Here is a 27,671-nt window from a genome sequence, read left to right as displayed (position 1 = left end):
TTAGCATTATTTTTTTGTTTCCAGCAAGATTTTATTTTCCACATTTTCATAGAAATAGTCAACTGTACATAATATTTACATCTGCACAACAAATACATTTTATACAAGAGTTCATTTACATAATGATTAATGCAATAACATTATTATCAAAGATTATTTACAGGGACCATGAAAAATTGGTCAAGATAATTTTTATTTAAAAAAAAAGGTTAGGATTAATAAAACAGAAAACCTAAGAGTAAACCCCCCCTCCCCAAAACAACACAAACTAAAAGTTGTTTATAGAATATTATAGGGACATGATAAGCTTATTGTTGCAGTTCATTAAATTTAAATAAATGCTCAGCAAAAAAATGAAGCAATATACTGTAAATAATACAGAGTGTAGAGAGAAAAAGAACACAGCCTATATACTAAACAGTTTCTACAAATACATTTAATTCAACTGGGTACAACAATAGGACGTATCATATGGCAACATTAATCGTACAGATGGAAATGGTCTAATTTTTTTTTTATCTTGACTTGCTGTCTCTACTTGGCCAATATAAACATTAAATGCAAAAATTTATATTTTTATAAAACTTAATTGGAAGATGGATGAGTTTTTATCTCAGAAATCATGTAGACAAGACAAAAAATATGGGACATAAAACTGCCATAAAAGCACTGCAATCACAAAAAGAAAAACAAAAGCTATCTAATCAGAAATGTAAGTAAGCACCATACAATTAGAGTTTTCAAGTAATCTACATATATTTCTATATATAATTCAGTGTATCATATTTTTTATTAGTTAAATTATGCAAACCTCAATACTGAAGATGCTGCCCCAAAAAATACATTAACAGAGCCTGGAAGAAATATTAGCAGGAAGAAATGTCAACATTCATGCAAAAAAAAATTGTTCTAATCTGAAATTTCATGTATTTAATGTTGAGCTCAGATGATTTCTTTAACGTAACACCTTGCAAGCACCTGAGGCACATTGAAGTAATGTTAGAAACACCTCTTGTATGGGTCAAACCACCAGATGTAAGAGATTTATCTGATGAGGCCAAAACAAAATAGCTTTAAATCTAAAACTATTCTAAGAAGGCAAGAAAAAAATCTTATACCAGGCAGATAGAAATGTTTTAATGTTTATACAAGGTAGGTCTTTACAAATGACACACACTAAGAAATTGTTTTTTTTTAAATCTAACTTGCCTTTATAAAACATACACAGCTATTTCATATTACTTAAAAAAGGGACTAAATACAGCATTTACAGGAAATGAGCCAGCAGTCTAATGAGAATGGAAAACAAAGAAACATTCATCAATTTAGCCAAACGATTGTCACTGGTGTTACCATTGCTATCAATAATGTTATTAATATCAAATGAATGAAAATGTATGATTGATAAATCAATGGTCCATAACTGAAAGGAAATTCTAAGTACAAAAAAAGATTACAGCATTAATCAAGCCATTCAAGTTATAAATCTTTTTTTTAAATTCAACATGGGGACTATGAGCACTAAATGAAAATGGCTAGAAAACCTAATGAAATTGCACTTGGTCAAGTAATTTAAAAAAGATCTGTCTAAAATAGATGAGAAATATTTCTTACATGGTTAAATAAATATATGACATGGTTCGGATATACATTGCTACATCTTATTACATGTACAAACAACTCAGCAGTTCATATGAAACGAGTGGGATGTTCGTGTGATGATTTATTAATGATACTTGATTTATACTGTAACATTTTTCTCAAGCTCCACAATGTTCAACATGGAACAGTAATCACAGATATTGTTTTTAACTTGAAAGCTAACTCCCCTCTTAACTTCCAATTAAATTATTTTGATTTATTACATCCTTAGTCAGCACACATTTTCTCTAATAGCTGCTCAAAAAATGTTCAGTGTTTAGTAGACTCTGAGGCAAACATCTTGAAGGTGTTGCTGTTCCCCCAACAACATCAACCACAGCAATGATGACAAAATGTCATACAGCACAGCTCCTCTAGTTCTGCTGCTCATGAACTCATTCTTTTCTCTTTAAAACAAGCTACAGATATCCCAATACATATATAATCTGTAACTTCTGATTAATCTTTTACTTAGTTCAACAATAAAGTCGGGTCCCACCATTTGATCTCTCTGGCAATGTATGACAAGTCAATTCACAGACCTGATAAGCAAATGTACAATATGTGATAACAGTAAGACAACTAGTTATGCTAACTCTACCATTAGTTAAGATATCCTCTACAGCCTTGAGAGCCACATAGACATGGAATTTTGTCCTCCTCAAATGGGAATTTGTAATCATAGGTGATCTCTTCATTAACATCAATATCTCTTTTGGAGTAGATTACAATCTTTTTGTGAGAATCCACTGTAATGATCTTTGCATAACAGTTTGGCTGTAAACAGAAAGGAAAATTAAATCACATACTAAACAGCTTAAAAGTGTGCAATTAACAAGAACTTCAGTTAACACATAAGCTTGCACACAAATCTTAACAGCTTACTAAATGCAAAATGTTATACTACAATGCCTACTTGTACTATTTTTACCATAATTTTTCTACTTTGATATCCTTGTTACAATGATCACGTCTCAGAGGTTTTACTTTTGCTTTCCATAACAACCGCCCCCTCTCTCACTTCCCACAAGTTTCAAGGTGCTTAAGCCTATAAAGTGAACTTTCTCTAACCCCAAAAATGTTTTTACTGACAGTTTCTCAATTGAATCTAAATCTTTTTTCCACAAAAAATTCCCAATGGCTCTAGTCATAGAAATAATACAACAATGCAAGCAGTTATTTATAAATTAATAACGAGGCAACTAAGAATAATACGTTCTAATAATTTGATTTTTTTGTAGCTACAAATTTAAAAAATCTTAGTATCAGTAACATAGCCACTTATATTTATGCAGATAAATAGTGATAATTCAAATTGGACTCTGATAACTTTTTACTAAAAAAAAGGTGTAAAATACTTTTTACAAAAACCCTATTCTAAAAAATCCTCTGCTTATTTTACTAAACATTTTTTTAAGGCAGCCATGGGTTATTGTGGTGATGATGATTTTAAAATGTATATTTTCAATATTTAAATGTCTAAAATTTAACAGCAAAATTATGCTATTAACCATTAATGTCCCGTAACGCCCGCTGCCGCCCGACACCGTTAATGTCCCGTAACGCCCGCTGCCGCCCGCTTACAATACGCATAGAAAAATTAAATTTGTTTCATTAAAATTTGGCCTACAAATCCTAATTTTTAACTAAACAGGAAGTCTGATAGTTTCAGCATCCTTTTCCGGTCTTCTAATTTCAATGGCGCTTTTGAAAGATAAAAAATAATAGTTTCTTTCCATCTCGAAATTTTAGACTCATCTGTCCTATTTTTAGTAGATTTAATATTAAAAATAAAATAAAATAATCCCTCTAAACGTATCTAGGCATGTATTTTATGAATTATATATCTTAAACATAACCAAATTGATATTTAACTGTTAAATTCGATGCATAGTTGTTTAGACAAAAATAAATAAAGTTGACTACCGAAAATGACCTGTTTTGAATTTTCTCCGACATTTTTATTTTTATACTGTACTTGTACCGAATATAATATATTCTATTTAATACTGTTGGAAAGCCAGGTTTATTCCCAACATTATGCAGTAGTTTTTATCTTAATTTTCAATTTCATTTAGACAAAAACAAATATTTTGTGAAACTATTCACTTGATCATACAGAGTTATGCTCCTTACATTGGGCCGTCATGGGTGGAGTTTTGGTAGAATGAATGGGACATTAATGGTTAAAATGAAATTTAGAATCATTCTCATTCTTACTGATAATACTTAACAAGATACTTTGTGCAAGAATTTCTCAATATCTCAAACTACACCTCAACACTGACCTTATCCACAGTAAACAAAAATAACTGTTACTTACATTACAACTGTGATTGATAAACCTAGCCAGATTTCCACATTTTGTGGCATCAATAATCGTCTCATGATCCACACGAAACAAGTATGAGCTTCCTATTCCAGTCTGTTCATAATGTTTTTCTCGCAAATCGGCTATGGGTTGTCTGATGGCCTGACCAACATATTCAATAACCATTTCATCCGCCGCAATAGGTTCCATTGCAAAGAGACCCCAGTCATGAATGCCAGATTTAGCAAATCGTAATTGCTTCTTACGGAACTGAAAATGTATTGCAAAATGCATTTTAAAGACAAAGTTTAATAAAAATCTATAATTTACTTAGAAATAAGATAAACTTAGTTACAAAATGTTTATTGCAAGTGTACATACCTTGAGTTGATTAAATTTGAGCAAGTCGCTGACTTCCAAATTTTCTTGAAAGAGTGCTATTGCTGCCTGTAGTCGACGATTTTCACTACGCACTTCTCGAGAAGTCTGTTTCTTTTTAACATCCTCCTGATAAAGCAGATTTAAATACAATTATTATTCAGAAGAATAAAATGTAAATCTACATTTAGTGAAATAAAATGCAAAATTATTGTCCTATCATTCTACAACACAGGCCTGAAAAGAAAATGAGTTTTCTGGCTGTATTTTACAAAACAAGTTAATAAAAAGTCTAGTGACAATTTAAGCGCAATTTCCTTAATTTTTTGTGACAGAACGAAAGGATATTTTTGAAAACTTTCTTCGGCAATATTGTTCTAAATTATGGCAGGAATCAATTGGTAAATGTTTCAAGTCGCTAAGTGGTCTGGTTGCCGAGATATGGGCCAAAAACTGCATTTATTTCGAGGTTTTTTTGGCTTTTCCGGGAAATCCAGGAAGGAATTCCGGGAATTTTTTTGGCCCACAATCATCCTCGGAACTTGCTTAACATATTTGCTTTTGGAACTAGTCCTCGATATTGCTTCGTTGAGGAGATACACATCCATCCATTGCGGACATCCATCCATCCAGAAATAACGACTTAATAATCGCAATTGTCCGTATGGAAATTGCGCTAAAAAGTACCTACCATTTGTTTTTCTGCATCTTCTTCCTTTTGCTGGTGAAGAGCAAGGTTCTTTGTATTGGTTAAATATTTCATTTTTTCATCCAGTGTTATTTTGTAATGTCCCTCAGTTCTTGCACATCCTGTAAATAAATAGCTTTATTTTAACAGAACTAGACCAGGAAAAAGGTAAACAGGAAAGCACATAAACAACCACAACCTCCCAACCACAGCTTCACCAGCTCCAATATCTCTACCCAGCTACCTTTCCACCAAATTTAACTCCACATTTTCTGTCTGACCCTCATGCTTCCCATGTTCAACCAGAAGACACCACTTTAAAGCATAGATAAGGCCACACTATCTCACAACATATACAATACAGATGAGTACACTAACATAAAACAGCATACATAACACCATGAACACAGAGCACAACCACACAATGTATGTTACACTGTAATCCAATCAGTGCTCCTTCTTTTAGGAAAGCATGTTCAAAATCTGCTTCCTAGCTCAAACAACCAGATCCCAGACATCTTTAATTCCAATCCCAATACCCCTCCCCCACTTTCCGACTATGTCCTATTACTATCAGCTTTCCCAATTATAATAACATACAAATACACCTCACAACATGAATGATAAAATTATGATATGATACATTACAATATAATACAACACAATACACTAAAAAAATTATTCAATATATGATACAGTACACTAATTTCTAAAACTGAATTAAAATGTAATATACAATATGTATGTTTTTGCTTGCTTTACAAAACTTTAAATGAACAGAAAAAGAACATCCAATTAGCAGAACAAAAAAATGCACTTTATATGGCCTTTATAAATTTATATTGTTTTTTCATGGTTAACAAGCTGCAAAGTTCCTTCCTTGGATTATGCAATGTGTGCTGAACAAAACAGTTTCTGTTTTAAAGCCTTTAGATTTCCATAAGAAAATACCCTATTTTTTAAAAGGTCTATTTTACATTTTTTTTTATATAGTACCAAGGTGTGAATTAACTTTTACCAGTGTAAATTGCAGTTTAGGTATTTGTTAAATATATTTTTATTATAGGCAATTAATACCTTTACAACTCTTAAATCATTCCTATTCTAATTAAAGAAAGAAATCATGTTTACCATAAATTCTTCTTGAATCAAATTTACATATATACAAAGTAATCTATCCTCAACAGATTATGTGCATTACTACACTTCACTTATTTAACGTTGCCAGTGAGTAAAAAAAAACAGATCATGTACCAAAATTATTACAATTAATATTGCACTGAAATTACTTTATAGAGCTTAGGTTATCTCATTTTTTTAATTTTTCATTAATTAAATTTTGGCACAGTCAACAAATTATGGTATAACCAATATATGCCAATCTAAGTGCATTTGTACTAAGGAGAAAAATCGGATAATCGTGTAAAATAAGAATTTTAAAAATAACATTGAATGCAGTACTCACCAGTTTTGTGAACACGAGTATTCTCCTCAACTCTCCTTCGCTTCCGAGGTGGATCAGGTATCCTTGTGTGTGGATGATCAACCCATAAGATGTCATTCAGCCAGTAGAACATTGGATCATCTGACTGCATCAAGGAATCATATGTCCTCTTCAGATAATTTATGTCCTCATCATCCATACCATGGTGATAGATATCAAAGAACACCTGTCTCTCCTCATGAATAGATCTCGGTGTAAAAGTCACTCTGGGTTTCGGCTCAACATCCATTAGAATGTTAGCCAACTCTCTGCTGATTTTTTGCCTATTTGTCACATCAGTCAATTTTTTATTTCCCTTAGGCTTTTTAGCTTCTTTGGCAGCGGGGGACTTTTTCTTTGGCTCGGATTTCTTGTGGGCAAGTGAAATAACTTCATCTATGGTGGCATCAATCTTGGCTTCCATTTCCTTCCTTCCTCTTGCTGTACTTCTGTTATGCTTAGTATCCTCAGGCTCCTTGACATTCATACGTGCTGACGGCAAGCAGTAATTATGATCAATCCAAATTTCCTGAGTGATACGAATGGCCTCATCATCTGCAGAATCTGTGGAGTCTGAATCAGACACCTCTGTGCCTTTTGGTCTTGTAGAAAAATAATCATGCTCTGCTATTGCAGAGTTGACAAATTTTCTACGTTCTTCGTCCTCCGAAGTAATGTCATCCATATCCTCATTTCCTGAAGTATGGCTTGGGGCTCTGGGTGACATTTGTCTTGACAGTGCCATTAGCATTTTAGCAGCTTCTGTATCCGTTGAATCAGGAAGTTCATCTATTTTGTCTTCCTTCACCTCAGGCTTATAGTAAACTGATCTATCATCATCAGACTCACTACTCTTTCTTCTCCCTCTTCTGCCTCCTCTACCTCTTCGGCCTCCTCGACCACGTCCAGGAGGACGATACTTGGGCTCTTCAAACAAATGTTTTTCATCAATAATCTCTTTGGAAGTGGATTCAGTATCTGAGTCCTTTTTATGGTTTTCTTCCTTAATTGGAGAAAGGCTTCTGGCAGGGGATTTGGCTTTACTATCTTCACTTGAATCTCTGCAATTATAAAGACAGGTGAATATTTCTAGAATAAAATAAATAAACACTTTAAAAATTGTGATAATACCATATGATTTTGCTTACACAATATATATAATAAGTAAAGATTTTTAGCTATATGCTACAATGGTGGACACTTACTCTTTTTCTTCACTTTCTTCTTCAGACTTGATTTCTCCCGATTCTTCATCCCTACAGATTAAATTTATAAAAAATAATTATAATAAGGGTTATTGTGTTTGATTGCAAATCTGAATTTTAGTTGTGTACACACTTTTGAATAAGTTATTTTTAGTTGTTTTTTAAATTAAATATGATGTTTTAATCAGGAAAACAAAAAACAACACATTCTTACTCATCATCTGAACTCTTTTTTGCTTTGGTTTCAATTTTCTCTTCTTCTTCCTCCTCAGATGAGGATGAAGAGGAAAGTGAAGACAGAGAGGACATTTCATCTTTTTCAACCACTTTTTCACTCTTCTTGATTTCTTTCTTTACTTCCTCTTCATCTGTTGACATTTCTTCCTCTGAAGTTTCACTTTCTTCTTCCTCTTCCTCCTCCTCACTGCTCTCAATGTCTTCACTACTCTCCATGTCACTTTCTTCCTCACTCTCTTCCTTGTCTTCAACTTGTACTGAAACAGATTTGTACACACATGAACAACCATGCATTATTTATAATAAATAACATTAAATGTTAAATCATTTACACAGAGCTGTTACCGAACAAGTAGCCATCAAATCAAAGGTGTACCAAAGCTAATAATTTAGCCAGCAATAACCTATAAGAGTACTAATATTTGAAAATAAATCTAATACAAATTATGTACTGCAGTTTTGATTTTAAATAACAACAGCATTTTTTAAATGTCCTACCTGCTTTCTCATCATCAGATTCTTCATCAGAGCTGTAGATTTTCCTCTGAGGCTTCTTGCCTAATGCTTTAGAGGTTTCTTCAAGATCAGATTCATCATCATCTTCTTCATCATCTTCATCCTCTGATGCTAACTTCTTATCATGCTTTACCTTCCCTTCTGTAGCATTATCTTGTGTTTCTTCATCCTCTTCTACTGGTGTAGGTTCTGGGGCTTTTTTCTTTAACAATTTGAATAAAATGTTTGAATATTCCCTACCAAATAAGTATGAAATTGATTACAAGAACTTCTACAACAATGTGGATAAGTGTTTGATTAGTCCCACGCTATTAATTTAATCAATGTAAACTTCAGACATCTTTTACAGACCACATGAGTAAAGCTAGACACTCATTACAAAGTTCTAAACTTTTACGTTTTAAAGTTCTAAATTTATACATTACATATAAAGAAATATCTAACTTATAAGAAAACATCCAGACAAGTTATAAGAAATCAAATTAAAAATAGTTTAAACAAGTGTTTGATATTGCACTAGTATAAATAATACCTTAAAAGATGGCAACTTTGAAAACCCAGAACGTATACCAAGCAGACCACCAGAACTGTATCTGTTAAATCCTAAGCCTGACTCAAGGCCACCTTCTTTAGCCCATGGGTGTCTGGCTTCAAATAAGCCAGCTAGAGCAGATGTAATGGCAGGAGTTGTAGCACTGACAGGAGCTACTTTTTCTTTCTTTTCTTCAGCATTTGGAACCTTAACAGGAACCTTTCAATAAGAAAATACTACTTTCAGGATAAATTTCAATTCTAAATCATTTAAAGAAGACTACAACCATATATATTTATACCAGTGTTTGATAATGCCACAATAATGTAATCTTCTTTAAAAAAGAGGTATTAGCAGAGCTAACCCAAACCCTACCATAGCCCAAGCCCTAATTTCGATAATAAAACTAAACCTGAGATTACAATACCACCAACAACCTATCACACCTATTTTTGGAAGAGTCCACTGTCAGACATTGTTAGAACCAATACTCCCCATATTTAAATATTCATAATAGATGGGTCTCACTTCAAACATTTTTTAAAAACCAAGTCTTAACATACAATCCAGAACAATTTGAGAGGATAATGTTTCAAATATGGTATGGTGTGTGGTATATTATTGATACAAAATAAATATTATACAGCATAGTATTTAGATTTCAGCTTTAGGCTAGAACACTGCTAAAACTACAACAGCAAATGCACACTATTAGTAAAGAGAGAAATAGCAATTACCTTGTTTTTCTCCTCTTGTTGGTCCCACCAATTTTCAAAATACTTGAATGCAGATGTCTCAACCATCTTTTTGCACAAATCTCTTTGCATAATACTTTTTAACTCTGTCACAAATTCATTCAACACTGTAGAAAACATGTGGGTGACATAATCTGTTTCTGAATCAAACTCAGGATTAAAAACACCAAAGTTATCAAATCCATGCTGATTCCGCCAGTCGCCATTGAAAGGTTGACGTAATCCACCTGGAGGGTTCACTTCTAGCCTTTCATCTCCACTACTGACAGAATCCAAGCTCATTCTATCATCCTCCATGTCTTTATTATTCAACTGACCATTGGTTGTTGCCTGTTGAGAATCTTCTGAAAAAGGAGATTTAAAGTCTAATTCCATCAATGGAAGAGGAGATGTATCACCCATGAGCTTCTCACCTCTCTTGCGATTATCACGTTTATTATCTGGGATGAGGGGAGGACGTGATATAGTCTCTGGGGGCAGAAATGAAGGATTTTGCCTGCCGAACTTCCCACCTTTATTTCTATTTTTCTTTCTATTTTTACCCCTACCTTTAGAAGGTCCATCAATATTATTTTGAGATCGAGGAGGTTCAAATGGTTGAGCATGAGGTCCATCCATTGGTGGTGGGTGTGGCCATGGCATGTTAGGATGCGGGTGCACCCCATTGCCTGGCCACATGTCCATGTGTGGGCGAGGTCCCATGTGACCTGGGGGTAAACCTGGTGGCATAGGTTGCATTAGAGGTGGGTGATGTGGAGGCTGCATGTGAAGGTGAGGAGGCATTGGTGGCATATGCCCTGGTGGCGGTGGAGGTGGTGGGTGCATGTGAACACCATTGTCCCAAGGCATCATGTCTTGGGGATGTGGATGCTGAGGAATATGAGGATGAGGTTTTTGCGCTGCCATAGGTGATGGGGATGGTGGCACCTCAGGATCAGGCCCAATATCTAATCCTGTTTTACCCTCATCTTTCTCTTCCGCCTCTGAACCACCCTGAAGTAAACTCTGAATTCTCGATTCCAAACTCATAAACCTAGGCTCCTCATCGTTGTCTGCCTCAGGGGTATCTGGCAGTGTTGCAGGTTTTTCTGAAGGAGGTTCTCTCTGCGATTCTAAAACTGGAAGTTTTTCTGACCTAGGATCTCTGCCTCGAGGAGGCAAGTTGTTCATTGGTACAGGACTTGGTGCAGACATAGGTGTTGACATTGAGGAAGATGGGGTGTCCATGCCCGGTCTGCCACCACGACGCCAGTCTCTTTCATCAATTCTGTTGTTCATGCCCATATGATCAAACATGGGGGGCGGGGGCCCAGGTCCATGCATACTGTTTGGCATATCATGATGAAAGGGAGACTGCATGTCAAATGGCATATGCCCTGGACCTGACATATGCCCAGGGCCATGTGGGCCAGGCATATGCCCAGGTGGGCCCTGCATATGTCCTGGGCCAGGTGGACCCTGCATATGCCCTGGGCCAGGTGGGCCCTGCATATGTCCTGGGCCAGGTGGGCCCTGCATATGCCCTGGGCCAGGTGGACCCTGCATATGTCCTGGGCCAGGTGGGCCCTGCATATGTCCTGGGCCAGGTGGGCCCTGCATATGTCCTGGGCCAGGTGGACCCTGCATATGCCCTGGGCCAGGTGGGCCCTGCATATGCCCTGGGCCAGGTGGACCCTGCATATGCCCTGGGCCAGGTGGACCCTGCATATGACCAGGGCCAGGTGGGCCTGGCATATGCCCTGGACCAGGCCCATGAGGACCTGGTGGAATCCCGTAACCATCATTAAAAAGTGGATGATGAGGAGTCATAGGAGGTGGCCCATGATGTATGGGAGTCTGAGGGTGCGGTGGCATGCCTTGATTATGAAATGGAGGAAGAGGTCCTGGAGTGTTAAAACCATAATCAACACCTGGTGGAAATGGAGGATGAGGCTCTCCACCAGGTGTCATATAAATAGGTGGGTGGTGTTGATCAAATCCTGGTGTAAAGCTATTTTGACCAAACGGGGTCCCGGGATTGAAACTAATGTCTGTTGATTGTGATGAGGTGCTTGGTGTGTCAGGTGGACCAGACATAGCACTGTCACTCTGTTCCTGCTGTTCACGCTGACGCTTTTTTGAAAATGCTTTTCTTTCACTTTCTGGTTCGATATAATCAAACCTTTCAAGTGTATCAACACTGCTAGTCCGAGAAGGCGCCATAGGTAAAGCTGCAGAATCCAATTCTATCCTAGGTCTGTCAGTCAGTTTCTGATCAATGAGCCGCTGACGTTCTTTTCCTACAATAACAAAAACCATTATTTATAACTCAAACTATTTATAGCCTTATATATAACAGCAAAAAGAGCCAGAGGAAAACAACATATATGAGACAGAAAGTACAAAAACAAAGGAAAACAAGGAAAAAAGTAATAAATGAAATTTTGCACATTTAAAAAAAAAAATAAAGAAAGTGGAAAATTCTATTATTAAATAGAGCTAGTTATGATTACTAAATACTTACTGATGTGGTTAATTTTTAAGATTTTTTCAAAATTTTCTACATTATGAAAAGAATTATTTTAGGTTGCAAAGCCAGATTAATATTTAAAAGTGGGGTTGGTATTAAACATCATGCTTAATTTACTAATCAAAAAAATATAATGTGATCAACATAAAAGATAGCAAGTTAAGCAAGCACAGTGAGCAGCATTAGATCTGATAAACAATAACAGGTGTCACAACACTCAGAAAGCTTAGCAGGCAGTTTCCATGTATGAGAAATGGGCAGAATTTTCACACATCAACGTACCCATAGTGTCCAACAACACATTCATAACATTTCCCATTTTGGATGTGCGATGGAGTTTTTCAACGCATGCCCTAGCACTTTTTGACTGAGCAAACACAACCTGCAGATGTTAATTAAATGTATATATCACTCCCTGAAATGTATCAGCCCATCAATAGGTTGTCTATTTAAGGTAGCGTTTTCATTACCTTGCCTATTCCCATGTGTTTTCTGTTCCGAGGATGATAGTATATCTTTATATCCTCTATTCTACCAAAACTTTTCACCATGTTTTCCAGAAAGTCTCTACTGATGTTGTCATTCAGATTACTAAACGTCACCTCCTTAGCTGGTGGTGTACCCACATAATACTGGTCATACTGTGAAACAAAAAAATAATCCAATACATATTAATTTGCAGGTTGAAGAGATAAAATCATTGTTTCAGAACCTTCATTTAAAAGTTAAACTATATAAGACTGGACACATGTAAACAATGTACTTCTATTAACTAAAACTTGAACTTTCAATGCTTTACAGTTTATATTAATTACAAAATCACCTTCCATCTTGGCACAGGCAGATCAGCAGGCTGGCGTCTATAGCAAATTCGTTGATATCTTGGTCTTGGATCACGAGTATCAATAGCTCTACCATCCTAATAAAAAAGTTAGTTGAAAAGTATGAAGCACTAAACACATGTACAATATCAATATTTTGTAGTTTAATGATAAAACAGGTAAAACTGAATTTAAATGGTTTCAAGACACAAACAATGAGATCGAAATAAAATAATTTAAGTTAATGGATTTGTTTTTTTGCTTTTTTAAAATTTTGCAGATCAGGACATCTACTATTTTTAATTACTGATGACAATTCTATATATGCCAGGGGCTAACAATTATTCTAATTGCAGCCAACCAAAAACAATTAACTGAAATACTATAACAGGTCAACAAAATCTTGGTTCACATACAACAGGATTTAGACCATCAAATCTATACAGCTTCTCCTTGCTTGGATCAATCATAGGATCTGCTAAAAGCCTATAATTTCTCCTCTTTTTGTCAAAGTCTGGAGGAAGACTGTTGCTTGCTGATGGCATTGGATGAGGATTGTGTCTTGCCATTCCATTCATATCTGAAAAATAAAAAGGGGAAGCTTAAAACAATTTCTTCTGAAAATTTATTTTTAAAAAAATATTGAAAAGTGGTAAACTTAAAAATTTAAAAGACTTCTAACTTGATGTAGCCTAATAATTAATGTTTTTTGTTATTGTTAATAACACCATTTTACAGGTAAACATGCAGGTTGTAACAAAATTTTCTATTAATCCCGTATGACACCCTTAAATGGTTTTTCGTGAGTTCAAGTAAACGTCTGTCAAGTGTCATTTTGGTGAAGCGGTGTCGTCAGTCGTCGCTACTCACTCATCGCCATTGAATGCCTCCTGTCGTGTTCCATTGTCTTGCCGCCCTGTGTAGCATATATGGGGGCTAATCATACGTCGGGACTAATAGTCCCTTTCGTCATTATTTCTAATCAATATCTTAAGTTTTTAGGTCAACGTTGGAAGCAAAAAGAGTAAACTAAACTATTGTTCTAGCTTAGCTTTTTCTTTCACTTCTCACTACAACATTGTCCCAGAATTCCTTCTAATTTCCGCTAACGTTAAAGGGATGTGATGGTTTAGTTTGGAAAATACTTGGTTCTAAATAATGAATAAAACATATTCAAAACATTAAACCAAACTTCATTTCAAATATATATTGCCTAGTCTACTTCTTATTAAATAATAAGGATGATTTATTTTATGCGAAACTAACGCTAGCCACCCACAATTATATAGATCTACTAGGTTCTAAAAAATAATAAATTTCAATTGGGTATTCAAAATGTTCATTGGATCTTTACATTAAGCTTTTACTTTGGTTTTAAAGTTATTCTTTTACTAGTCTAGATCTAGATCTAGCTGCAAAGCATTTCGTATCGCAGGCAAAAAAAATGTTTTTAATCAATTTTTTTTTTTGTAAGACTTTCAGGTGTCTAGGTCAAGTCCTAAGAATGACGTTTCGCGGAAACAACATGGAATAAAAACTATTTTAACCAAATGTAAAAGAGTACCGTTGATTCAATTGTACTTTATTTTTGTCGAATTTCATACAGATAGATGAACAGCCAATTAATATATAAGCTTTACTACGCAACATAAACCAGTTTGTCACCACGTCCACCCCAACCTTATTCCACCCCTTCTTCTCGCACGAACTCCCGATCACCCCTCTTAAAACAAGCAACTAATACTTCTTTCGAACATTTTTTTCTCCGGGTGGGGGTGCACTTGAAACTTTCGTGGGGGGAGGCTGATTTAAATTTCCGGGGAGGGGCAGACACTGGTTAAAGTATATATTTTGTATTATGTATGTCTATATTGGGAGGGGGGGGGGCGGTGACAACGAAGAAATGCCTGAATGAAACTTTAACAAAAAAACAGACCCAATTGGAGTTACCTTTGACGTTTTCTAAAAAAAATATATAATTTCAATGAAAATATACATATTGTCATTTCAAAAATTAGTACATGACATTTCTTTGCTTAACTGTGTCTCCATTTCATAATCAACATATAAGATTTTCTTACTTATTTATATTTTCCTGTTTTCCCGTGTGCTTAAAATTAAAACGTCTGACAGTTTTTCAATATAAAGCAGGGGTCTCCAAACTACGGCCCGCGGGCCGGATGCGGCCCGCGAGGTCCTTTCATCCGGCCCGCGGAGATCTTTTTGTTCACGTGTTCACGGAAAAATTGTTTGTTGGAGGTGGCTGTGGAACTTTGCCCAGAAAATTGAAAAAATTTGAAAATATAGCTTTGGGTGCAAATACCATTGCCCGCCGTGTTGCAGACATTGGTGAAAACATTGTGACTCAAATAGCGAAAAATGCAAGCAAGTTTCGCCATTTTTCAATTGCAATGGATTAGTCGCTGGGCAGCTGTTCCACCTCTGTTTGTGTTCATTAGAGGTGTGGATAAAAACATGGACATAACACAAGAGCTGGCTTGCCTAAATAGCATTTGTGGCTCTGTTACCGGAGATGATATATTCAATCAGTTAAAAAGGGAATAGCTGATTATAACTTTGACTGGACTAACATAAGTGGCATTAAGAAAGGATTGGTTGGACAAGCGGATGAGAAAAAAAAACATTATAAAACCAATGTTCTTGCACTGTATTATTCATCAGCAAGCTTTGTGTGCTAAATAGTGGACATTAGCAGTGTACTGAATCCTGTGTACCTCGAGTGAGTTGTCGACAGTGTTTCTTTCAGACTTTTTTATCCGGGGAGGGGGAGGGAGGAACTTGAAATTTGTATATATTTCTATATAAATTATATTTCGTCGGGGGAGGGGGGGGGCTCCGCCATATCGAAGAGGTGCCTGGAAGAAACTCTGGCCCCCGAACTGATATTTGATAGTTAATGCGGCCCTCGGGCTGAAAAGTTTGGAGACCCCTGATATAAAGGGACACAACCAAATGGGTGGGGGGGGGGGGGACAATAGTTTGTAAACAAAGGGTTTAAAAACTTTGGTTTGATTAAATTTTCCTTTGGATTAGGCCTAGTTTGGGTCGAAGATGAGGTGGTTCGTCCTTTACAGTCTTATACTGACCTATGATATAACTTGGTTCGTCTTTGGTGTGGAGATTCTTGAGATGTAGATGATAGATCCATACTTAATTGAGGGGCTAGGGCCGTCGTTTCTCCATCCCCTCTAAGGCTAAACCGCCGGCTTATATACCCCACCCGTGTTGGCGCTATAGTCTTGTCAGATGCGCGCTACACAGACAATTCCCGGCCAAGAAAGAAAGTCAAATAAAGATTAGCAGAAGACAACTTATTCTTCATCAATTTTTATCGTCTGTGACTGAGAATTAGAGCAAGAAACAGAAGAGAAGAAGAACATTACATTTTGTGTCAGCAAACACGTTACATTTGATAAAAGCAAGAATATTACATTTGGTGGCCGTGAAAAAAAAGGAAATTTAACACACACCCAGAGAGACTGAAAGCAGCTAGTTATTACAGAAAAGAAAAATGGCAGATATCGAACTACAGGCACAAATAAGAAACCTTCAAGAAACAATTAAAGAACTGAGAATCGCTAGACGAGACGAGCGACCATTATGTATGAACCAGGCGTTACCACAATATGACGGGTCAGCGCCATTTCAAGTGTTTTGGAACAAGTTTCAAGCCATATCTAGCATTAACAGCTGGAATGAAGATAGACAGCTACTGCATCTACCAGCTTGTTTGGAGCGGAGTGCGGCCAATTTCGCTTTTCTTGAGCTCAGTCAAAATGACCGAACAACTCTTGGAAATTTTGTCGCAGCATTGAGCGCTAGATTCGATAGGGTGGGGACCGCTACGCATCTAACGCAGTTAGAAAACAGAAAGAGGTCAGCAAGGGAGACAGCCGCTGAATATAGGGCTGGTAAGTAGGTCAATAAACAGTTCTATGGCTCATGCAGGTTTTATTGAGCCGTAGAACTGGTGACCTACTTACCAGCCCTATACGTCCGATGTGAAACGATTGACGGCCATGGCTTTCCCGTCAGCTGACCAAGCAAAAGTTTCACTGCGCTATTTTCTCAAGGGGCTACGAGATCCTCACCTCGCGGGTATCATTGCCGCCCAGCGCCCAGTAAACACAGATGAGGCCAGAAACATTCTGGACGAATACCTCAGTGCTAGAGACAGCACAACAAAAACGAAAAAAGCTTCCTATTGATAATTCTCCTCCATTCCACTCCGTATTATGCAATCACCATTGCATCTCTCATGGTTAAACCTGTCCATTCTTTGATGTTGTTATCACATGTAGGCTACGCATCGTAGCCAGGCGGGTTTCTTTCAGACATTTTTCTCCGGGGGGGGGGGGGGCACTTAAAACTCCCGTGGAGTGCCCAGAATATTACGACTGGGGGGGGGTGTAGGGTGGATGTGCGCCAATCACCCATCCTGTGTTTTTTTCAGACTTTTTTCTAAAGGGGTGGGGGGGACACTAGATATTTTCGGAGGGGGGGGGCAAAATGTTCCGGGGGGGGGGGGGGGCTGACGCTGAAAAAGTGATGAGATGCCTGGAAGAAATTCTGACCCCCTCCTTCCTGAAGCGATGCCTGAAAGAAACACTGATCCTAACTTGGTGGACCTGCGTTTACGTTTGACCACACCGTCCCATTAACCACTAAAATCATTACAATATGCTCTACAATTTGCTTGGTCGGTTTTTAAATAGAACTCTATTTGTTCTAGATCTAGATTGTACTATGTAGAAGCAATAGTATTTTTACTATTTTTAAGGGTCTAGATTCTAGATTATTATTTTAAAGAGATGCGAAAAAGGGAACAGGAAATGAAAAGCAGGAAATGAAAGTGTGAAGCATAAACTATAAACATTGCAACGTGCATTATCACTTTGCTCTAAAATCGAAGTTATCAACCTCAGACAACTTCACAATTATAATATTAAATATTAAAGTGAAGCCATAGTATCACGACATTGTTAGAACAAATAGATCTAACTCAAGTTAGTCGGTAATTAATCTATTCTTATTTAAAATTCAATTTTTAGTACTCTGCCTAGTCAGCCCTAGTCTAGGCCTAGGCCTAGTTCAGTCAGGTGGACAGGTGAGGAAGTTCTTTGTTTTTTAGAATTTATTAGAAGAGTTAGTTAGTCTAGAAGATAAACCGTTGTCCGATAATACTTTTACTTTTCATAAAATAGACTCTGAAAATAGGTTGTTGGCAGTAGTACTTTTTGGGCTGAAAAGGGCAGAAAAAGCCATTTTCTTTTCTCTGTGTAGTTCTGGTTTTTTTTAAAGTTTTTTAAAAAAATGGGCCCTAATGGCCACTTTTAAAATTGGTTTATGGGGGGGGGGGGGGGGGGGGGGGAAGGACACACTCTCTGTCCAGGATTAGGCTGGATGGATTTTGGGATGATTTTAGGAAAGGGGGTTGATTTTTGTGTGCTGGTGCTGGCTAAGGTCCATTAAATAATAAATAATATGGAAGGCCCTATCTATCTAAGTCTTATTATTGTTGTGTCAACATTGCCAGCAGTTTATGCTACAGTTAAAGCTAAGGGTATGTTTTGAATTGTGTGATTGCTTGTGTAATGCAATTGTACTTTTCTCTTTATATGTGTGTTTTCAACAAAACGGAACTGGCTCTTTAAAAAAAAAACCTAGCTATGGATGAAGTAACTCCTGTTTTGGCTAAATTTAAGTATGGTAAGTTTTTAAAAATACACAAAGAATCCTTCATTTTTCATTCTGTTACAGTGATATGTAAATTCTTTAAACTACAATAATTGATTATAGCAATAAACTAAGGATGAAGAAAGGGTTAAGAAAAGCATATAATTTTTTATTACTTTTACTTAAAAATAGGTTTAAACTGTTTTAAGACTATGATACATATTTAATACAGATTTTTACCTTTTTTCTTCTATTCTTTTAGAAGTAGCCTTACTTAATAAATTATTACAAGATTCCAAAGATGACAACAGTTGTTTCAATACTTTTCAACAACTAGAGGTAAATAAATAAATTTAGGCATTGAATGCTTTTACTTTTTATACAAACATAATACAAATAAGTAGGCTTATTTGTTGTTAAAACATCTAGTTGATTAGGCAAATTTGTCTCTTAAATATGCTGGAAAATTAGGTAAATAGTACCTAGGTTTATTGAGTAGCTTAAGTAGAGTATGTCTACTAGTTTTTAAAACTTTATGAGAAATTTAAACCTCAAGTGAAATTTTAGCCATAATAGAATTTCCTTTCTTTTTTTAAAAACGTAGGCCAAGATGAGAATGTCAGGTTTATCTACTCTTCTTCTACTTAAGTCTATGACCTTGCATTGTTCCTCCTTAATTGCTTTAAAGAATTTGATGAAGCTGTTTTTAAGGTAAGGTTACATTGAAGTGTATTATAGCTTATAATGTAAAATATAAACTAGTCTAAAAATTTCAAACACCTTTAATGGGATTTTGCAGTTTAGAGATGGTCACCTTTGGTTCATCTTCCCCCCCCCCCCCCCCCCATCACTTTTTATCAGGAATGATCTGATGGAAGGTACTATTGTTTGAGGTTTTTTAATATGATCTCCCCTTTATCGAGACATAATAGATACATCATGATAAGGGTAGACAAATAAATATATTTGCACTTAACTTAAAAAAAAATGTATGTACATTTCAGGCGGACTTCACAGTTGATGTGCGAAATGGACCTGATACAAAATAGTAGCCTGTGAGTTTCATTTGTTTACACAATTTCTTCTGATTCTTTTAAAAAATTATTTCTGGGTTGGCTAGACCTTGATGGGACAGCAGTAGAGTTCCAGACTGCTAACCCAAAAGTCTCTAGTTCAAATCTGGATGCAAATCAGTAGAACATCCTTGAGTCCACCCAGCTCAGATGGGCACCTCATGTTAGGGAAAGTAAAAAGCACAGTGTTGATCATACTATCCCTTTCATATTATGAGGTCACAGAAACAGGTGAACTCTACTTCACTTGCCCAGTAGACTGTCAGTTTCGAAAAGGGAACTTTACTGTTTACCTTACCATGTCTTTCTGTTTCCCTATAGGAAAGTTTTCAGCATCAGTGTTGGTGATAAACAAGCTATAATTAATTTTAGTTGTACTCACTCTAGTATAACATTGTATGGCTAATCAACGGTATACTTTTGTCGATCATATGTGTTGACTTGCCCTAATACTAAACTATTTTGTATGTCTATTATAGAAACTAACTCAACAGTAGCTCAACACAGATATCTAGCAGTTGAAAATAGATTTTTTTTATATGTCTATACCTTTTTTTTAAAACTTATGTACAATTAAAACAATCTTCTTACTCTTTCTTTAAACCTATGTACAAATCTATGCACACATTTAAAAAAATCTTTTTTTACAGTGCAAGTGAAACATTGAAGATTATGAAAGGATTTTGGTTTCTTTGTTCAAGCCAACACACTGCATTATCCGAACATGTAAGATATTTCAGCTATCAATTAACTTCATTATTATGATGTATATTTGCACATTACCAATGGTCACACATTTTTTTCAGGTATGTTACAAGTTCAGCCCAGATTTTTATGAAATACTACCTTCTCTGGCATCCCTCTACATAGACTTGTTCATTTGTACTTACAAGTGAGTATTAGGTTTTAACTAAAATTTAAATCATAATGTGCTAAATATTGTATGTATTGCATTTCATAGATCATAGTCCTCAAAGACTCGAGATCCAAGCATTTGGTTGTTAAGCCTTAATGATTCCTTCATATGTAGTACTGAAACAGATTAGTTTTAATACATCTACTGTATTAAGTATTCTATAAAGGGTGTTGTGTTTGTAATCAAGTAGTCGCACTGATATTTGCAACACTAAAAGTACACTACTAGCAACAAAGACTAAAATTGTGAACAAATTAACAGAGTTGAAAGAGAAAGAGTAACAAGAATTGAAATAAAGATGAAAAGTATATTCTAAAAATGAACAAAGAATGGCAATAATGAAAACATGACCTGCTGATTTATTTTTAAAAATTGAATAATCATGAAACAATGTTGTAGATCTAAAGAGAAAACAAAGAAACATGTCAGGAGGCTGTATAGTTTTCTGGCCTTTGAATTGAATGAAAGATGTTTAAAGACAGCACTTCTCGAAGCTTCAGAGTGCACAGCAGCTGGCGGAAAGCTAATATTGCCAATTTTGAGGTAAATTTTATCATAATAATTCACGATTTTTATTGTACTTTTACAACTATATCTATTGAAATCAAAGTGATAAAAATCCAGATAGATTAAACTCTAGGCCAATATCAGTTGAAATATGTTAAATATGCTAAACATTAACAACAAAAACCAACAATGGAAATTAAGCATTTTTTACGTAAATGTATAAGCGGTTTATTCTGGAAACAAACTAAACTTAATTAAACATCAGTTGTTAATTCCTTACCTGAAAGTTTTTAAAAAATATATTAGTATTAGTTGTTATTTACTTGCTACTTTTCCTCAGTAGTTTATTTACCACAGTAGCATTAAACTAGAGAATTGTGAAACTTACTTTTTAAAAATATTCAATTTCAGAAAATTATTATCTGAGACTACGGGGATCTCTAAAAATAACATGGATTACCTTCTTCATTTTATACTGCTAAAGCATTGGCTGTTTGTATGTGATGACATAAAAGACATTGCTCAGGTACTGTAAATACTTCTATTTTATGATGCAACATTGGAAAATGTATTTCATCTTTTTATGACAATGTCAGTTAATCATTGCCTTTGGTTGTGAATTCTTTTCATGTTCACTCAACAGGACTGCTTAAGAATCAAAGCTCCGAAGAGTTTTCTAGAATGGTTGTGCCAACGGTGGCTTCAAGCTAAACACCATGTACCACAGGACAAGAGCTTAAAAGGTCGTCGTGTCAGTGAGTTGATGCTGGAACTTGACTCACAAGCTGTTGAGGAATTGATTGATGCAAGTGGTTTTTTTTATTTCAGTGATTATGAAAATAATCTGTGAAAATACACACAACATTTATTATTAAAATTTTCAGTGATTATAAAAATAATCTATGACCATACACACAACATTTATTATTAAAATTTTCAGTGATTATAAAAATAATCTATGACCATACACACAATATTTATTATTCTAATTTTCAGTAATTATGAAAATAATCTGTGACAATACAAATGACATTTATTATTCAAATTTTCCTTGATAATTAAACTATATTGAGCTAGTAAAAAAAATTGAAATTTTCAATAATTTAATTAGATAAGTTTCATGTATTTTTATGGTATTTTTAAACTGTTTTTTAGGTGTTTGCTCAATGTTTGTCATCACCTGAGACTAAAGTGATTGAAAACATGGAAGCTGAAAGCATGACAGCACCAGAAAATCTGTTTGTCATAGATAAAAAAGGCGATTCCTCTCAACAGGTGTGTGCTAAAATAGAAAGCAGAATATATAAAACTTTTTTGTAGGGGTAAAGCTTTTCCTCTTTGAAAATATGTTTTAGAAATGATTTTTTATTTAAATATTTTGGAATCTATACTAAAGTTGTAATGTAATTTCAAAAACTTTAAAAACTATGTTAAAACAGGGTATAAGTAAAAACATTTAAAGGTATTTGTACTTTCAATTCTTATACCTGTCTAAAAGACAACTGTTCATTCAAAGAGCATTAGACACATCTTGTCACTATATCTAATTTCTGCTAAAATTTATTATTTGCATCTAGTATGTTCAAATAGATATGTTTTTGGTTATATTTTACTACTATTGAATACTGAGAAAGGTCAACAAATGAGAACATATTTATATTCCAACTTGTAAGAAACTAAGCTTGATCTGTCTTCACCATTGCCTTTTTTTTTATACTTTTAGATTCAATCTGATAAAAAGCATTTGACCTCAAAGAGAAAGAGGGAAAGCTCAGAAAGTGATGCAAATAACGTGTTGACAGTAGAGGAGATAAATGGTGATGATTCAGATTTCTGTATAATTTCTCTAGTTGATGATGATGATAAAATCCCCAAAAGCAAGAGACCAAAGCTAGGGGAGGGAACTACAGATCAAGGGGAGGGAACGGATGTTGAGTATGTTGAGCCAGAAGATGTTTCACTGACTCATAAGGCATCGGCAGTTTCTGAAAAGAAAAATGCAGGAAAAGACAAAGTCATAGATGTATATGACATTGATAACGACTCCGATGAGAGTGTTAATCTTCCTGACATAAAACCCAGAAAAACTCCACAGAAAAAAAACAAAAAAACCCCACAAAAGACTGACAGTTCTCCAGGATTTTTTGTTGATAGAACCCCCCACAGATCAGCAGAAAAGAAGACAAACTCAGATCCTGCTCTGCATTATTTTAGCAAAAGTTTAAATAAAAGCAAGAATCAACTAGAGAGTGAAGAAGAAATGGAAATACAGGTGATAGATGTAAGCAAAAATATCACAAGAACACCTGATCTGGGTTCCAAAGCTACAAAATCACCTTTAGAAAAGAATAGCTCGGATGTTAAAAATTTTGATATAGAATCTGATGAAGAGGAATGTTCTGTTTACGATACAGCAAATGAGGACACTCCAGGAGGATTTATTATCGACAGGACGGCTAGGAGATTTATTAATTCACCATCAGTGTCGGATAGAAGTGCTGCTGAGAGTCCTGTGATTGATTACGTTGGCAGTGGCAAAAACCTGGAACATGAAGAAGATATGGAGATCCAATTGGTTGAGGTAAAAGGAGGTTTGATAAGTAGCACAGAGCTTTCACCAAAGAAACTGAAACTATCCCCTAAGAAGGAGAACTCTCCTGTTAAACAATCACCCAGGGTAGAGAACTCAACCATCAAGCAGTCTTTCAAGAAAGATAACTCTCCTGTTAAAGCATCTCCCAATAAACAAGCACTGAAGGTAGATAACTCTCCCAGTAAACAATCTTTTAAGATAGATAACTCTCCTGTTAAACGATCACCCATGATGGTTGGTTCTCCTGTTAATCAGTCCCCCAAGAAACAAAATTCACCTCTAAAACGTTCACCATCACCTAAAAAAGTTGTCACTACTAAAAAAATAACCATTGGAGACTCTTCAGAATCCTCTTCTGAAATTGATGAAACAATTATTTCTTTGACAAAGGACATTTCAAACTCCTTGAAACGGTTTAAAGCAAACACAAGTAGTGAATGCAGCGAAGATATACATGTTGAGTCATCAACTCCATCTAAACAAGATTCCGATGAAGAGTGTAGTTCTCCTAGAAAATTAACTATTGTAGTTGCCAGTGACTCCGATGATGGTGAAACAGAGGCTTCACAAGCCAAACGTGATAAATTATCAGGTAATAAAAATGTTGATCACAGCCAAGATAACATAGCTGTATCTGATGATGAATCTGGACAAGATTCTTGTGTGGAGGTAAATTCTCCAAAAAAGATTACCCAAAAAATTACCAGCGTCTCAAATGATAATATTGTTTCTCCCACTAAAGGGGGTGGTGTTTCATGTAAAAAGGTTGATCGCCCAGAAAGTGGGAGTGATAATCCTCCAGATAAAACCCCGAAACCTGTAACAGAAGATTATATCAGTAAAATGATAACCGAGATCAGATTGAATGTTTCTTCAGCACAGAGAGAAGAAACGAATACCCAATCAAATATTAGAACTAGACTTCGGACAAAATCCGAGTCTAAAGCTGAAACACCCGCCAGCAGTGATCTAACTGTGATTAAACCGAAGGCACAGGAGAAAAAAGCAGAAGTTTCATTGAGAGACTGGCTGCTCAAGCCTCCTAGCACTCCTGATCTAACATCTAACAGACAGATTGAAGTGAAGTCCGAACCAAGGCAGAAACGCCACACACCATCAACGGATAGTAAGATGGATGTACAAAAGCAGAGTACTGGACAAGATATTAGTCCAGAGAAAACCCAGACAAAAAAAGCAACTCCAAAAAGAACGGCAAGAAAAACACCTGACCAGGAATCTTCCTCCAGAAAAAGGAAGTCACTTACCCAGTCAGTACTAACTAGAAATACAGCAACTCCTAACGTATCTCCTAATGCTGAGAAAACTCCAAAAATGAAATCTACACCCAAAGGATCATCTAGAAAAGGATCTGAAGATACAAGCAGTTGTAGTATCCAGGATTCACTGCACAGGAAAGATAAATCTCCTGTACAAGCTATTGACACTAGCACAGTTACTTCCCCTAAACCTTCTATGATAGAGAGTTCTCCAAAAATAAATAAAACTCCTAAACGATCTGCTAGAAATAATTCTGGATTAAGCTCTGCAGATGAAACCCATCCAGGTCAAGTAGTAATGAAAGCTAAATCACCAATAAAGACTCCAGTTCAAGTAGAATTGAAAGCTAAATCATCAGTAGTAAAGACTCCAGTTCAAGTAGAAATGAAAGCTAAATCATCAGTAGTAAAGACTCCAGTTCAAGTAGAAATGAAAGCTAAATCACCAGTAAAGACTCCAGTTCAAGTAGAAATGAAAGCTAAATCACCAGTAAAGACTCCAGTTCAAGTAGAAATGAAAGCTAAATCACCAGTAAAGACTCCAGTTCAAGTAGAATTGAAAGCTAAATCACCAATAAAGATCCCTGATGAATCACCCTCCAACCACAAAGTCAAACCCACAAGGACTGAAGATGTGTTTGGTGAGCCCCTCAAAACATATTCTCTGAAAGACAGAGCAGCAGGGAAAAAGAACACACCCAGGCAGGTCACTGACCTCAATCTGTCAGCACCAGGCCCTTCTTTGAAAGACTCGCCTGACATGGACTCTGATTCTAGCACCAGTACGACAGCATCAAACCAGTCAGCCTTAAGAAAAACTTATTTTCTCAGGGGTTCTCAAAAAGGATCTCCACAAAAGCATCCGTGTTCAACATGTCAACCTGAGCAGGCCTGCAGTAATACGGATGTAAGTATAGCACCAGTAATCGTGTTGTAACATAACCACTTTTCAACATTAGTTCCTTTGAAACCAGGGTACAGAAAAAATTAATATAATTTTAAAATAAACTTTTGAAATTGTTACTTAACTCTTATATCCCTTGTTTAACTTGACAGCATTGTACACCTAAAGGAAAGGGACAAACTTTAACACCATCACAGAACAGGTACTATAGCTGTTAGATTTAGTTCTTTCTGTTTCACTTTTCTTAATTAGATATTAAGTATTGTAATAAACATGCTATATAAGTATAAGACTTATACAGAGTAGGTCCTGTTTATAGTTTTCAAATCTTTTTATTATTATTTTGAAGGAAAAGCACACCAAGCACTAGGACTTCAAAATCTGGCAAAAAACTTTTTACACAGGAGCGTAGCACTCCAGCATCAGAACGAAGTAAGGTTCTATTTAAATAGCTGCCATTGTTCTTTGTATTGTCTTTAAAAGAATAATAAATTAGTATACTATAACTTATGCAGTGTACACATGCCAGTGTAATACTTGGTTTGAAATTGGAATGTAATACTTAGTTTGAATTCAGTATAAAATTATAATACTTGGCTTGAATTTGGAGTTATTGCTTATAATTTAATATAAAACCAACTTAAGTGATGTAAAATTTTAACAAGTCTGGGAAATCTATTAAAAATTGGAAAATAATTTAAGCAATGTTATTGGTAATAATAATCCTGATTGTGGTATGTTTATAATTTTGCAGCTAACAGAATCGTGATAAAACTAAAACACTTTTTTTTTTCAATTCAACATTCCAAAGAAAATTATACATTAATTAGTATTTAGTATAAATTAGTATGTTTGATACACCTTTTCTTACTGCTTATTTGGAGGGAAAAGTACATTTTTACCTACAAGTTTTTGCTGTGTAATATCAAATCCAAAGTTTTGATATGCTAGATAGTTGTACTTGTCCACACTTTTATTTGCAGGGAAATCTCTAAGACTGGCATCCAATCCCAGCTAATCAACAGATACAAGTGCAATGAGTTCTTCAGTTTCATGTACCAATTTTACTATTAAAATAAAAGCCACTTGTAACAGACTGTACTTGTATGATTTATTATATTGTGTTTAGCATGAAGTTGTATGCAAGTAGAGCACCTGGCCAATTGAAGGACTGTGAGTGACTATTCATGTTTTTTTGTGACATCGCTCACTGACGTTAGGGGAGAGAATGATGGGTTAGGGAAGAGAATGATGGGTATAAACTATAAAAGGAGAGCACAAGGGGGACTGTATAGAAGAATGTTGTAAGCTGTTACCATGTCACTGTCTCTTCAGTATATTTTGATTGCACTATAGATTTTCATGATTAATTCCTATGGATTTGTTTTATTAATGTGAATAAATTTGTTAGTTGAAAGATGTTATTCATATTCATTGAAGAACTCACAATAACACTGTATTGTCTCATCTACAAATACATGTTACACCACTAAAAAAGCAGATGAATTGGTTTTCTGCTTTGTTAAACTACAGAGGAACATGTGTTGGAGCTAAAACTAAGTCATTGACTGCACCAGGTGACACCCGAACAAAACTAGCTAATTTTAAAGAGAAAGTTTGCTTTGTCC

The 27,671-nt window shown here is 35.5% G+C and overlaps 2 protein-coding genes across 2 annotated transcripts; one reads left to right on the top strand and one right to left on the bottom strand.

Moving 5' to 3' along the window:
• Window positions 1-22: 22 nt before the first annotated feature.
• LOC131930724 (histone-lysine N-methyltransferase SETD1B) lies at window positions 23-14,167 on the bottom strand. The gene is made up of 15 exons (XM_059287314.1): window positions 13,947-14,167; window positions 13,493-13,656; window positions 13,079-13,174; window positions 12,726-12,896; window positions 12,538-12,637; window positions 9,729-12,025; window positions 8,992-9,210; window positions 8,442-8,661; window positions 7,921-8,200; window positions 7,707-7,757; window positions 6,484-7,562; window positions 5,022-5,140; window positions 4,334-4,459; window positions 3,965-4,222; window positions 23-2,418 (listed from the first exon to the last, which is right to left on the bottom strand). The coding sequence occupies exons 1-15, from the start codon at window positions 13,978-13,980 to the stop codon at window positions 2,245-2,247; spliced, it is 5,388 nt and encodes a 1,795-aa protein (XP_059143297.1). The 5' UTR covers window positions 13,981-14,167; the 3' UTR covers window positions 23-2,244.
• A 4,566-nt stretch (window positions 14,168-18,733) lies between these two features.
• LOC131930729 (muscle M-line assembly protein unc-89) lies at window positions 18,734-27,139 on the top strand. The gene is made up of 14 exons (XM_059287322.1): window positions 18,734-18,806; window positions 19,036-19,112; window positions 19,378-19,484; window positions 19,778-19,828; window positions 20,497-20,572; window positions 20,653-20,738; window positions 21,162-21,305; window positions 21,681-21,795; window positions 21,913-22,074; window positions 22,425-22,544; window positions 22,993-26,046; window positions 26,196-26,245; window positions 26,393-26,475; window positions 27,027-27,139. Exons 1-14 carry the CDS (start codon window positions 18,767-18,769, stop codon window positions 27,059-27,061), a joined length of 4,200 nt encoding a protein of 1,399 aa, XP_059143305.1. The 5' UTR covers window positions 18,734-18,766; the 3' UTR covers window positions 27,062-27,139.
• Window positions 27,140-27,671: the final 532 nt, after the last annotated feature.

The sequence above is a fragment of the Physella acuta genome, unplaced genomic scaffold, assembly GCF_028476545.2.
Source record: "Physella acuta isolate Inbredline_101_S28 unplaced genomic scaffold, ASM2847654v3 ptg001831l, whole genome shotgun sequence".
NCBI lineage: Eukaryota > Metazoa > Mollusca > Gastropoda > Physidae > Physella > Physella acuta.
This window is presented reverse-complemented; position numbering and strand designations above follow the sequence as displayed.

Excerpts from the sequence above, each read along its gene's own strand:
- LOC131930724 (XM_059287314.1), bottom strand. The coding sequence starts at position 13,980 with ATGGAACACGACAGGAGGCATTCAATGGCGATGA. Across the intron at positions 13,657-13,946 it reads GAGGCATTCAATGGCGATGA|ATATGAATGGAATGGCAAGA; the intron begins GTGAGTAGCGAC and ends TTTATTTTTCAG. Across the intron at positions 12,897-13,078 it reads TGCCTGTGCCAAGATGGAAG|TATGACCAGTATTATGTGGG; the intron begins GTGATTTTGTAA and ends TTTGTTTCACAG.
- LOC131930729 (XM_059287322.1), top strand. The coding sequence starts at position 18,767 with ATGGATGAAGTAACTCCTGTTTTGGCTAAATTTAAGTATG. Across the intron at positions 19,829-20,496 it reads CTGATACAAAATAGTAGCCT|TGCAAGTGAAACATTGAAGA; the intron begins GTGAGTTTCATT and ends CTTTTTTTACAG. Across the intron at positions 21,796-21,912 it reads ACATAAAAGACATTGCTCAG|GACTGCTTAAGAATCAAAGC; the intron begins GTACTGTAAATA and ends TTCACTCAACAG.